Consider the following 14,398-nt stretch of genomic DNA (forward strand, 5'->3'; position numbering starts at 1 on the left):
AAGAACAGGAACCACATATAATTCAAATTTGGATAATTTATATAATGAAATGAAATAGTTAATTTTACTCACTAATACACTCAAACTTTCTCTTTACTTCCAGTATTTCTAAAAATTCAATTAACCACATAATTCAATTTAAGGTTCTTTGTATTTTTTAGCAAGGAACCTCTGATGCTTGAATAAGACAGAAAAAAAGCATCTCATGAAAGATATGTTGTAGCCAAATATAAAAATAAGAAAAGCAGCCTCTTGATATAGCTAAATTATTGTATTTAAAACATTTAAACTAAGGGGCACCTGGGTGGCTCAGTTGTTAAGCGTCTGTCTTCTGCTCAGGTCATGATCCCAGGGTTCAGGGATCAAGCCCTGCACTGGGCTCCCTGCTCAGCAAGAAGCCTGCTTCCCCCTCTCCCACTCCCCCTGCTTGTGTTCCCTCTCTTGCTGTGTCTCTGTCAAATAAATAAATAAAATCTTTTTAAAAAATAAAATAATAAAATAAAACATTTAAGCTATAGTTTGGGGGTGGAAGAGGGGGAGGCATTTAAAAGTTTCCTTTAAGTCAAAGAGGATTAATTTTGAAAGAAGAAAAGTAATTTATGAACCTATGGACACATTACTGAGGAAGAAAAACTATCAAATTCTAGAAGTTAAATTAATTGGGAAAAAAAATCTAACTAGAAAGAAAAAAACTCTGTTTTCAACAGAAGGTTTTTTTTTTTTTTTTTGGTCCATTTTATATAAGAGCTTATTTATTCTTTTTCCAAATGGGTATTTATTATTTGTACAGACACATAAAAATGATTCCCAATTTTTAAAACATACTACAAATGTACATTAACCACAAAAAGCATTTACTCTCACTGGAAAGAAGAGGAGCATGGCTATTTGCAAAATAGCAGTGAACACAAGAAGGAAACATATAAATCATGACAAATGTACATCCCATTTTTGACAAAAATAAGTTCTATTTTTACATTAATGCTTTACTGTAAGCTTCTATATGAGATCCTCTGACCTTATTTACATATACTCTGAAATTTCTATTAGCATGTATAACTCAAAGGCACTCAATTCAGAGGTTATAAGGTCCTGAGCTTAAGTGGGAAATAGGATTCCCAACCAAAATTTGAACATAAATAATTCTGAAGATTAGAGAATATGAAAATGTTTAAAGTGTAGTATTTGGTACATAAATAATCCATGACCTAAGAATAAAGTACAGAATGTCAAAGAAATGACCATGTAAGGCAAAGAAATATCCTCAGGTTCCAACTGATTTTCTCCCCCATTCAAGTTCATTTGAAAGTCTAAAGCTGATTTTGTTAAAAATCCTAAAAAACCTAAATTAAAAGCAAAATAAAATAGCATGAAAATGCTTACATTAAATAAAAAATTCCCCAGCTTCATCTCCAAAACCACAAAAAAGTATTTAATGATTAAAAACAAGTACAGCTTGGAGGGATATCAGAATATGAGGAGGAATCATAAAGAGCATTTGAAAAAAATTAAAGGACAGCTCTGAATGCACCAACTGAAAAAGCATTTATAATTCACCATTCAATTGTTCCTTTAGCGTTCTTTTAGCCAAATAAAAATAAATTTACAGATAGATAACTGACATTCACTAACATTAGGCAGGATCAAGGTTTAAACTAAAAATTAACCCTATATTAGGCTGCAATGTGAAATTTACCTACAGCGATTTTCTACTGATGCTTAAAAATTAAAAGCATGAGTCAACATCTTTGTAACAAATGGTTCGACAGATATTTTCTTGGTTTTAAAATGTTTTTTTCATGTATGCATAGAAATGTAATGAGCATAAGAATAGTCTTCTGTATTATCTGTACAGTTCATAAGGCCTTTGTCATTGTTAGTCACCTTAGATATGAATATCAGTAGGGCCATTAAATTAAAGCTGGCCGAAAAAGTTTTCAAAGTGCTACTGTTTCCAACTGATGAGATCCTCAGTTTTCTGCATTTTCTGGATGACGATTATTTTCGGTTCTTTTTTCTGGCGATATATACAGGAAGTTACAGCAGATGTATAAAGGGAAGATCAGAAGTCTGCTGTCCAAGTTCATCACTACTTGTTCCTATAAAACAAATGTATAGCTTTAATGACAAGACAAACAGAAAACAGAAAGCCAAACTGTTGAATTGAGTAAACAAAACTGTTGAATTGAGCTCAAACAAAGTCTCAAAGTCATTGTTCTAATCTTGAAAATCCCATCAACTAGCTGTGACACTGGGCAAGTCAGTGACTTGTCAACTGCAGCTTCCTTACTGTAAAATAAATAAAACTACCCACCTCACATGATTATAGTGAGAATTAAATGAGACAATGCACATAGAGGACTCAGCAAAGCTGGCCAACTATGAAATACTCAGTAATGGAAATTATTTTCACTATTGAAAAATTTCTATCAAGTACCTACATATTTTATGAACAGATATTGTCAAGAAATAAATGGCAATTTGGCTTCATTTCCTGATGGCCTTTAGGTAGAGCAAATAAACGGAAAGAAGGTGGGAAGCCATTATTAGCACCAACAAGCATGGTTCCCATGTTCCCACTCTTGTCTGAGATTTTCCACTGTCTCTAATGCAAACATATGATTTGTCTCTTGGAATGTAAAACACATTATCCTGTAAAAATTTCAGGCTCAGTTACATCAGTGCACAAGAGAATGCCCTGAAATCTCACAGAGACAGGATTTGATCCTATACCTGAGAGCCACAAATATAACCATCTCTCGTTCTACAGATCTCCATTTGGAACCCTATATGAACAGCATTTGGTGAAAAGAGTCTTTAGAGTAAAAGGAGCAGCACTGGAACTTCTACTTTTTGAGTCCTTAGATACATTTTCTGCAGTAATTTACATTAGTTTTGCCTTATTTTATGTATTTTGAAGAACACACTATTAAATATTAAACACTGTTTTTTATTTTTTACTACAGAAGATGCTCCTGCAATGGAGAGAGATTAACACTGGAACATGTGAATGACTGATGTAGGTTTAATTGGACATGGCTTCTGTATTGGGGGAAAAGCAAGAAAAGCTGGATAAAGAAGATAGGGAACATACACAAATGTGCGTGCTATATCTCCATATACAAGATAAACTGGATAAAGAAGGTAAGGAACACACGTGCGCATGCACGCGCGCACACACGCACACACACACACGATATCTCCATATACCCCCAAACAGGGAAAGTGGTGTTTTAAAAAAAAATGTTAGTGAATGAAAAGGGTGACATGATGGGTCAAGTGAGGCAATCACCTGGGCTGATGGTATTAACAGGGTTAGCAGAGAGGAATGATGTCAAACATAGTTGGTCTTTAGAAGCTTGAGTCATCCTGGTCTTTATTTTTTAATTTTTTTTAAAGATTTTATTTATTTGACAGACAGAGATCACAAGTAGGCAGAGAGGCAGGTAGAGAGAGAGAGAGGAGGAAGCAGGCTCCCTGCTGAGCAGAGAGCCCGATGTGGGGCTCGATCCCAGGACCCTGGGATCATGACCTGAGCTGAAGGCAGCGGCTTTAACCCATTGAGCCACCCAGGCGCCCCCATCCTGGTCTTTAGAACCTTGAGTCAGCCTGGCCTAGACAAAGTCTGTAGCTACAACCCAGGTGAAGGCACACTTACAAAATTTGTTGAGGACATTTGTTTTGTCAATTTGTGTATTTGATGATAAAAACCAAGATTCAGTGTTACAACAAAACAAAAACTCCAAGGAAGATTCTAGTATTTCAATATAGTTAGGGCTGGGGGTAGGGGTAGGTCTAAGTGCCAACTTTTGGATAAGAGGGGAGCCATGTGGACATTACTTGAGAGCTGGAAGGACAAACTGATTTCTGAGTATTAGGTTGTACTAATTCCCAATCCCTATCCCCAAAACTAGACAGATTTAATCTTGGTTTTACTAAACCTTTAATTCCACGTGAGAGCTCAATTTACATCTATGTTTGCACTGAAGCGCCTTAAGTTCCATTTTCTTTCTTCCACGACAGAGTGGAAGCTGAGAAGCCCATAGACAACAGCGTCAGACAGAATGGCAGCATCTTCCTAGGTTTCCATTTCTACTTCCAGACTAATTACTTCTCCATCTGCACAAATCCCTGCTTCTCTGAGGCTCAGCACCTATTCTGTACTAGAGCTCTATTACCGCTCCACATGCTTCATCTAGGTCTGAATTCCAGGATCTATACATCTAACTCTCTACTGTAAGTCTTCACTTAGCTATAAAGCAGCTCCAATTCAAATCATCAGCTACTGGCTACTACCTCTTCTTTACGGGTCATCTCTACTTTCACTCTTGCAATTTGACTTTGACTCCCCATCCCAACTCTTGAATGTCTCACCAGGTTACTTTTTTTGCCCATCCCTCAAGTACCAGTGTCCCCTGTGTTTCTGACCTGTTAGACGCCCTACATATTCCCTGGAAGCTATCTCATCCAGTGATTATTTCTTCCCCAGGCAATGTCTGTAAACCCCAGAAGCATTTATCCCCCACCCAACACACTTTTACCTCAATGCCCTCAAATTAAATATGGCTCAAACTGAATTCATCATCTATTCACCCGTACTTGGTCATGTTCATTTTCCTTCCTATAATTCAAATCAAAGGAAAAACTACTATAAATCAAGACAGTAGGAACATTTAAAATATATATATTTTTTATTTATTTATTTGTCAGAGAGAGAGAGCACAAACGGGGGAGCAGCAGAGGGAGAAGACACCCAGTTGAGCAGAGCCCGATGTGGGCAATCCCAGGACCTTGGGATCACGACCCAAGCCGAAGGCAAATCCTTAACCAACCAAGCACCCAGGCGTCCCTAGGAACTATCTTTAACTGCTCTCTTACCTTCACACAATTAGGCACCAAATTCTATCAACTGCACTACTTTATTTCTAGAACCCATCAACATTTCTTCAGCCCCATTGCTACCTTCCTTAAATTAAGGTTTTCATCCTTTATCTGGATTATAGCAATAGCTTCAAAATCACCTTTCACCTATTACTATGTCTCTAATCCTTCACACATATTGCTGAAATCCTTCATCTAATGCAAATCTAGTCTGCATAGTTCTGTAAGACAGACAGCCATAAAATATACAAAAATCAGGGGCGCCTGGGTGGCACAGAACCTAGCACCCAGCAGGGACTCCAATGTTTCTGAATGAACAACTCAAGAAACACTTGAAATACAACTATTATCTTGGCCTGGTGTTTCCAAGTCTCTGGCTTCTTTGAGCCATGACAGAACTTTTTATGAAGTTCCAGGTAGAAAGTAAAGACAGCCATTGCTCATGCAGCTCCAGAGGATGCCAGGGGGACCAACAGAGTTCTACTGAAGGCAGATTTGAACTTTTCTTATTATATATATCTACCTTCTCAAATATTATCTACCATGTGAGAGAGTCTGCTCTGTTGCTAGAATTGCAACAAGTGGAGGATCCTCTGTCAGAATGTGATTAAAGGAGCTCTCATACAGGTTATGTGAGGTTAGAACTATCACTTCAAGGTTCCTTGCAGTGCTAAATTCTGATATTCTGTCAGAGGTTCTTTGGTCTAAAGAAAACAGCTAATTTCTAATACTTTATGTGAACTATGGGCTCTGAATGCCTTACTAAAACAGTATGTCCCTTGGAATGGTGATTACTTTTAACAGAAGTAAACTTCCTTAATATTTTTTAAAGATTATTTATTTAGGGGCGCCTGGGTGGCTCAGTGGGGTAAAGCCTCTGCCTTCGGCTCAGGTCATGATCCCAGGGTCCTGGGATCGAGCCCCGCATCAGGCTCTCTGCTCAGTGGGGAACCTGCTTCCTCCTCTCTCTCTGCCTGCCTCTCTGCCTACTTGTGATCTCTCTCTGTCAAATAAATAAAATCTTAAAAAAAAAAAAAAAGATTATTTATTTACTTGGGGGGGGGCGGGGAAACGTGAGAGAGCACGCGCTCATGTGAGCAAGATGCAGCATGTGTTCCAGCGAGCATGAGCAGCGCGGGGAGAGGCAGAAGGAGAAGCAGACAGCCCACTGATCAGGGAGCCCACACGGGGCTTGATCCCAGGACTGAGCTGAAGGTGTTTAACCAACTAAGCCACCCAGGTGCCCTTAAACTTCATTAATATTTTAACAGCTCTCATATTACTTTTCAAAAATGGTTTACTCTCTCATCATGACATTTTGGAACTTCAGCAGGCATGTGATGTATGAAGATAACAAATTAAATAAACAGCTTTAGAGAGTGTTTTGGGAACATCACAGATGCTTGCTACTTGAGAAATCTGTTGTGCTAGAGGACAATGTTCTCTTAATATTCAGGAGCTATTGCAGACATACTGGATTATCTTCAAAGTGTTTGCTATTAATCTATAAATAAATGCACTTATGAACACAATGGATAAAGCAATTAAGATTCCTAACTTTTTAAAGAAGTTATTCAGGATAAACAATTATTTACCAATTATCAGCTTTTCCCTGCCCCTCAAATCATATTTTGTTTTTTCTTTTTTTGTTTTAGCTCTACTTCTAATAAAATGGGGGTAAATTATGCATATGTGAACATGGTATTTCCATCTCTACCTTCAAAAAACTTTTCAATCAATCTTGGGGCACCTGGGTGGCTCGGTGGGTTAAGCCTCTGCCTTCGGCTCAGGTCACGGTCTCAGGGTCCTGGGATAGAACCCCGCATCTGGCTCTCTGCTCAGCAGGGAGCCTGCTTCCCCCACTCCACCGCCATCTCTGCCTGCCTCTCTGCCTACTTGTGATCTCTCTCTCTGTCGAATAAATAAACAAATAATCTTAAAAAAACAAAAAACTTTTTTTTTTTTAAGATTTTTTAATTTATTTATTTGACAGAGAGAGATCACAAGTAGGCAGAGAGGCAGGCAGAGAGAGAGGGAGAAGCAGGCTTCCTGCAGAGCAGAGAGCCTGACGCGGGGCTCCATCCCAGGACCATGAGATCATGACCTGGGCCGAAGGCAGAGGCTTAACCCACCGAGCCACCCAGGCGCCCCAACAAAAAACTTTTCAATCTTTAAATCAAATGTTAATTCTACTTAAGAATTTTCAAAAGAGGATTCACAGGACAAATCTTATAACCATACAATAGAAAAGTAATCAAACATACCTGATCTTTTTCAAGTGTAAGTATTTGATAGCCAGTTGTTCTACTACATATTAATTTTCCACTACTATCAAAAGAAGCCAAACGTAATCTAGGATTAAAAAAAATACAAATTAAAAAACAGACATATGTTTTTTTTTTTAAGATTTGATTTTTAAGTAATTTCTACACCCAACCTGGGGCTCAAACCCACAACCCCAAGATCAAGAATCTCATGCTCCTAAACATATGATTTTTGAACCACAGATTAATTTAAACAAGACCTCCCTCACTTTAATATTTACTTTTCTCTTCCAAATTCTTTAATTCGATAAAAGATTTTAGAAGTCTTTTCCAATTCTAAACTGATCCCCTTAGAGATTTGTAAGGTGTGCTATTATACATATTTGGGATATAAATCAATTCATCTGTGTCTTTTTTATTATGGTAGAATATACATAAAATTTACCCTTTTAACCATCTCTAAGTGTATAATTCTCAGCATTAAATACATTCACACTGTTCTAAAATCATCACTGCCATCCATCTCCAGAACTATTTTTATCTTCCCATCTGAAAGTCTGTACCCAGCAAACACAAACTCCCCATTACCCCTACCTTGGTCTGGGACAACCACCATTCTACTTTCTCTATGAACTTGTCTATCTGAGGTACTACACGAGTGGAATGATGTAGCATCTATTCTTTTGTGACTGGCTTATTTCACTTAACATAATGTCATCAAGGCTCATGTTGGTGCATGTATAAGAATTTCCTTCGATTTCAAGGCTGAATAAAATTCCACTGTAGGTACAGACAGTATCTACATGGACATCCTTGATGGACAATTGGGTTGCTTTCACTTTCTGGCCATTAAATAAGGCTGCTGTGAAAATGAACGTACTAATAATATCTTTGCCAGTCCCTCCGTACAATTCTTTTATCTATCTATCTATTTATTTAAAGATTTTATTATCTATTTGAGTGAGCAAGAGAGAACACAGGGGGAGGCGCAAAGGCAGATGGAGAAGCAGACTCCCCGCTGAGTGGGGGCCTGACATGGGGCTTGATTCTGGGACTCTAGGATCATGACCTGAGCTGAAGGTAGACACTTAACTGACTAAGCCACCCAGGCACCCCCCTTCTTACAATTCTTTTGGGTAATACCCAGAGGAGGAATTGCTGGATCATATGGTAATTCTATGTTTAATTTTTTGAGGAAATGCCATTTCATTTTCCACAGAAGATACACCATTTTACATTCCCACTAGCAACAAACAAAGGTCCAATTTCTCGACATCCTCATCAACACTTTTTGTTTTTTTTAAAGATTTTATTTTTATTTATTTGTCAGAGAGAGAGAGAGAGAGAGTGCACACAGGCAGGCAGAATGGCAGGCAGAGGCAGAGGGAGAAGCAGGCACGCTGCCAGGCAAGGAGCCCGATGCGGGACTCGATCCCAGGACACCAGAATCATGACCTGAGCTGAAGGCAGCTGCTTAACTGACTGAGCCACCCAGGCGTCCCTGTTTTGTTTTTGATAATAACCATTCTAATGGGTTTGGAGTGGCACCTCATTGTGACTTTGATCTGCGTTTCTCTAATGATTAGTGATGTTGAGTATCTGTTCAAGAACCATCCTTTCATGCTTGAAAAGAGGTGTATTGGCCATCTGCAGATCTTCTTTGGAGAAATGTTTAAATCCCCTGCCTATGTTTGAATGAGGCTGTTTGCTTTTTTGTTGTGGAGTTTTAGAGGAGTTCTCTAGATATTCAGGATATTAGCTCCTTATCAGATACATGGTTAGCGAATCATTTCTCCCATTCTCTCCACTGCCTCATTTTTACTCTTGTTGATAGTGTTCTTTGATACACAAGAGTTTTAAATTTTGATGAAATCCAATTCATTTTTTTTCTTTTGTTGCCTATGCTTTGGTGTCATACTGAAGAAATCATTGCCAAATCCAACGTCAAGTTTTCCCCCAGGGTGGCTCAGTCATTAAGCATCTGCCTTCGGTTCACATCATGATCCCTGGGTTGTGGGATCGAGCCCCGCATTGGGCTCCCTGCTTGCAGGAAGCCTGCTTCTCCCTCTCCCACTTCCCCTGCTTATGTTCCCTCTCTCACGGTCTCTGTCTCTCTGTGTCAAAGCAATAAATAAAATCTTAAAATAAAAAAAGTTTTCCCCCTATGTTTTCTTCCAAGAGTTGTTTTATAGTCTCAGCTCTTATGTTTAGGTCTTCGATCTATTTTGAGTTAATTTTTGCACATGGTGTAAGGTAAGTATAAATAAATACCGGACTTTAAAAAACCTGCTCATAAAGCTATTTTCCAACTTGTCAGCATCCTCTCCAGGAAGATAGCCAGCTCAACCACCAGGCGAAGTTGGACATATGAAATCCCACAGAAAGTGAAGGACAATCCCAGACATGTTTTCCTGGAAAAATATCTTGCTGTCTTTCCATTCTAGACCTTTAATTTGCAAGAACAGCAGCAAGGCAACAGCTTCAAGCCCATTATCCATCTGATATCATTTATATTCAGCCCATTCTTTCCGACACACTAGACCCAGACTTTTTGATTTTGATCATTACTAACATTTCACAGGAGGAGAACATTACTATTTTCCTGCACTTTCATATATACCATATCTTACCAAAACTCTACTGCTGCTGGCGTAAATTATCAGGTTTTATTTTACTTCTTGTATTTTTTTCTGGAGTGAGGAGGATTGGGGCAGGGAAATTTCATTCTACCTAAATGCTATGCTCCTTCGAGGCTGTAAACTGACAGATCCACTACACGGCTGATTCAGCGTATTGCGTTTGAAAATGATGTATCGATTGGTGTAAGTTACAAGCAGGTCAAAGCCGAAGTTAAAACCTGTCCACCGCCAGCAGTACTAAGAAATACAAAAGAGAAAGATTTACTTCAGTTTATCATACTAGCGAGTCATAGATAAAAAGTTCAAAATGTCTTTTCTTTAACTCACTCCAAATATTTCTCTCTCATGCTTACCTTTCCCTTAGGGCTTACCACACAGAATATATCTGTGAATATATATAAAGGTTTACCACATGGGTACAGTATATTTCAGAGCCAGAGAAGCAACCTTTATGATTGACATTCTTTAAGGTACTTTCCTATTATCACCTCTTTGTGATCTGTTTTGTTATGTCTCCACACAATTCTATCGTAAGTAATAAGGCTTTTCACTGCAACTCTAAGGAGGTATAACTTAGGGGGCTAGGAGTCTATAAGGAGGTAGGAAGATCCCACTAAAACCCACCTTGCTTTAAAAATACTCTAAATTCCTTAAATAACTAACTGACACATACACATGGGTACTTTATTTTTTAAAGTTTATTTAGTAATCCCTATATCCAATGTGGGGCTCATGACCCTGAGTTCAAGAGTTGCATGCTCTTCTGAGTCTGCGAGGCACCTAACAACTGAATTATTTTAAATACCAATATGGGGTCCACACGTTTGTTTCATCTATCACCCAATAGTTAATGGAATATTAAGCAAGCTGGTATAGTATAGTAAAGGAAAGTTAGAGCTTCAAGTGTTTGGTCGACATTCTGAATTAGAACATATGTGCCAAGTACTGCTCTAGGCATAGAACAACAGCAAGTTTCTGCCCTGGTAGAATGTGTATTTTAATATGTGTATATGTTTGTGTGGAAGGAATAGATGGAATGGAATGGAATGGAACAAAACAGAATAAAATGTCCGGAGAGAGTGACAGGATAGGGAAGGAGGGCCTAGCTAGGAAGCCTGCTGGTTCAGACAGGTGGTCAGGGAAAGCCTCTCCATGGAGATACTAGGTGAGCCGGGCGCTGAGTCAACTAAGGGGCAGACCAGTAACTATCTGGGAAAAGGGTGACTTAGGCAAAGAGAACAATAAGAAGGGCTATGTGACTAGGGCAGTCACGTGGGTGGACAGAAGATGGGGATGAGTTCAGAGAGTCACTCAGGGGTCAGAAAATGTTAAGGCCTAGAAGTCCAAAGTAAGGAAGAGCATGCATTTCTTCTAAGTGCAGGAAGAGGATGATGGAAAGTTTTAGGGAGGGAAGTAACATGATCTAACTTGCATTTTAAAAAGATGACTTTGGCTGCTATATGGAACACATGTAGGAGAGCAAAAGTGAAAACAGGGAGAGCATTATGAGGCTATTATCATAGCCTAGGCAAGAGATAATGCTGGCTTGGACTTGGATGGTAGTAGCAGACAAGCTAAGAATAGATTTCACAAGTAGAGCCCGGAAGAATTTTTTATGAACACCAGTTGTGGTATTTAAGAAAGAAATATCCGAAGTTTGGAGCTTATTCAATGATTAACAGAGGGGCCATTTATGGGTTAGAGAATTACTTGGAAAGGAGAAAGTTTGGGGATGAAAATCAGAGTTCAGCTTGGGACTGTTTTATTCAGGATGCCACTAGGATTCTAAGAAAGATGTTGAGTGAATAGCTACATATGTGAATCTGGAGTTAGAAGTCATCAGTGTGAAGTCATGGGAACTAGATATCACTTTGGAGTGAGCTTCCACAGGGAAGAAGTCCAAGAACTGAGCTTCTAGTCATACCAACATTTGCTGAGAAAGAGAAGGATCCAGGCAAAGACTTAGAAGCCACTGAATTGGGAGGAAAACCAGCAGGATATGCTGTCCTGGAAGTCAAATGGAGAAAATCTCTAATAAAGAGTGAGTGCAGACGTATCACGTCGCCAAGAACTTTTGGAAGACTAAAAGCTAACTACCTGACCTGGCAATGTGGAAATCACTGTGACAACAGCATGGCAGTTTCACTGGAGTTTACTGTGATACATGAATTGGAGTGAATTCAAGAGAGCATCAGAAAACAGGAAGTATAGACAAATATGGGTAACTTTTGAATTGAATTTTTTTTGCTTAAAAGAGATGCACAGAAATGGGAGTGGTAGCGAGAGAAGAATGTGGAGTCGGGGTGTGGTTCCAGATGGGTGGTGGTACGGTATGGTATATGCTCAATGAGAATGACCCAGTAGAAGAGAAAAACTGATGATGCAGGACGGAGAGGTGAAAACTGTAGGAGCAAAGTTTCTGAACAGGTGAGAAGGGATGGAGTTCTTTATGAGGGGAGGGGATGGACGAGGACAGTAGCAGATGGTTCATCCACTCTAGTAAGAGGAAAAGCACGACACACAGCTATAGCTGCAGGTAGATGGCAGAACTGCTGGGGAGGAGGATACGTAGATTCTCTTCGTATTGCTTTCATCTTCTGAGTGATGAAAGAAACTAGGTCATAGATAAGAATGAGGGTGGTGGCACTGTCCCTTTTAAAGAAGGTCTGAGAGGTACTCAAAGACTGGCAGATGAATTCACTAGGGAAATACAGGAGGATCCCCATGCAGCACCTGTTTGAAGTTTACAGTTACAAACATTCAAGTAACACCTGGTGGGGAGGAACACTGTTTTTCTTTAGTCATAGACATCTGTTTGGAAGCAGGCGTGGAGTGCATATCAAGTCGGGATTTAATAAGAATTGGAGTTTAGCTAGCTGAGCTTGATGAGAGTAAAAAGAGAAGTTAAGAGTATTAGCCAGGGACCAATTTTAAGATGGAACATAAAATGTAAGTCAAATAAAGAAAGAAGTAGCAAGGTGGTGAGAGGATAATGGGAAAAAGGTAATAAGAACAATGTATTGTGCACCCCACTGGAGTTTAAAAATTGCTGGGAGTCCAGGTTCTAGAAAGAGAGTGCTAGAAGGAAAAAGAATTAGAGTCTGAAAATGATATGCTTGAAATGGCGATTCTGAAGGGGATGTATTATTTAGTAAAGCAAAAACTGAGGATCTGTGTCCAGGAAATGGGTACTGGAGGTAGGGTAGAGCATAAGATCACTGTGGGGAGGAAGGTCAGGGAACAGAGATGCTGAAATCACCAAGACTGGTGACAAGAACAGTGATAAATAGAGATAGCCCTGTAAATGATGGCTACAATAAAGGTCGTGACTGGTGTAGCAGAAGCATGTGCTTCAAAGGAGCTGTGGCTCAATGAAGGGTGAGGGAGGAACAAGTTGTGGAAGCAGAAACAAGGAAGACTAAGAAATAAAGACACTTACGTATTCCCCTTTCATATGCTGCTAACATTTATCACAATTATGAATGCAATCATAATTAACTTCTAAAAACAAAGAAGTTACAATAAGGGAAAATTTAGGAGAAAAATAATGAATGGTTGTCTAAATTAGGCTGAATTATCATTATTTTTTAAAGGGGGAGGGGCAGAAGGAGAAGAGAGAACCTTAACAGTTTCCACGCCCACTGCATGAGTCTGATGAGGGGCTTGATCTCACAATCCTGAGATCATGACCTAAGCTGAAATCAAGAGTCGGATATTTAACTGACTGAGCCACTCAGGCACCCCAGGCTGAATTATTTTTTAAGATGAAAACTACAATTAGAGTGGGATTTTAAAAAATGTAGTTCATGTCCCATTAAAATCAATTTAATGAGTCACAATAAACTTTTTTAAAAAATTAAATACAAAAATAGGACCTTTGGACACAGCAACAGTTAAGTACTATTTCACAGTACTTTTGTTTCACTTATATACATTTGTATATGATGATAATGAAAAACAGAAGTCTAAATGTGGGTAGCAAAGGGTTTGAATGTCTTTGATTTAAGGTAACTGTAAAATAGAAAGAATCACTTTTAACTATGTAATAGCTCCCATATAATTTCTTACTTATCTTAATTTCTGGATTGCTAAGGGATCTTCTTCTTTCTCTTAGTGGGACACAAAAAGTTCAACAGCCTCATGCAACACAACTGAGCACCTAACTTCCTGTCCAGGAGATCAAGCTACAGAAACTACCAGAAAAGCTCTTCTAAGGAATGATTGTTACTGAAAGTGTATTTTGCACTAATAGTATTACAATTTGCATGAGAATGTTAAGAGTCATAACCCATACTTACTTCCCCATCTTTGGCAAGCTTTCTACCACACCTCATGCTATTTCCCTCTAGTTCTTCTTTATTGATTTCTTGAGGCCTAGAAATACACATAAAATGTGAATCTCATAGAAAATAGGCAATAGTTTAAAAATAATTGTTTAGTTTAAAAGAACAGAAAAACTTGCTAATAGATTTAAAAATACCTTTTTGTGTTATAGATACAGTAAGAATACATGGATTAAATCTAGCCTATTGTCTTTGCTTAAAAATAATTAATGTTTCATTTATTGCCCTGACTTCTAGAATACTTTTTTTTTTTTTTAATTTTATTTATTTA

At 38.6% G+C, this 14,398-nt stretch overlaps 1 protein-coding gene across 2 annotated transcripts in view; it reads right to left on the minus strand.

Annotated features, from left to right (window-relative positions):
* Window positions 1-833: 833 nt before the first annotated feature.
* The window catches only part of GMCL1 (germ cell-less 1, spermatogenesis associated), a 39,381-nt gene continuing 25,816 nt past the window's right edge, over window positions 834-14,398 (minus strand). For both annotated transcript variants that reach the window (XM_032873722.1, XM_032873721.1), the window contains 4 exons: window positions 14,083-14,158; window positions 9,876-10,021; window positions 7,146-7,233; window positions 834-2,099 (listed from right to left, as the gene is read on the minus strand). In XM_032873722.1, coding sequence (XP_032729613.1) covers window positions 1,971-2,099; window positions 7,146-7,233; window positions 9,876-10,021; window positions 14,083-14,158 — 439 coding nt within the window. In that variant the 3' untranslated portion in view covers window positions 834-1,970. The remainder of the gene's footprint in view (window positions 2,100-7,145; window positions 7,234-9,875; window positions 10,022-14,082; window positions 14,159-14,398) is intronic.

Source organism: Lontra canadensis, unplaced genomic scaffold (assembly GCF_010015895.1).
Source record: "Lontra canadensis isolate GAN:19392208 unplaced genomic scaffold, GSC_riverotter_1.0 scaffold50, whole genome shotgun sequence".
Taxonomy (NCBI): Eukaryota; Metazoa; Chordata; class Mammalia; order Carnivora; family Mustelidae; genus Lontra; species Lontra canadensis.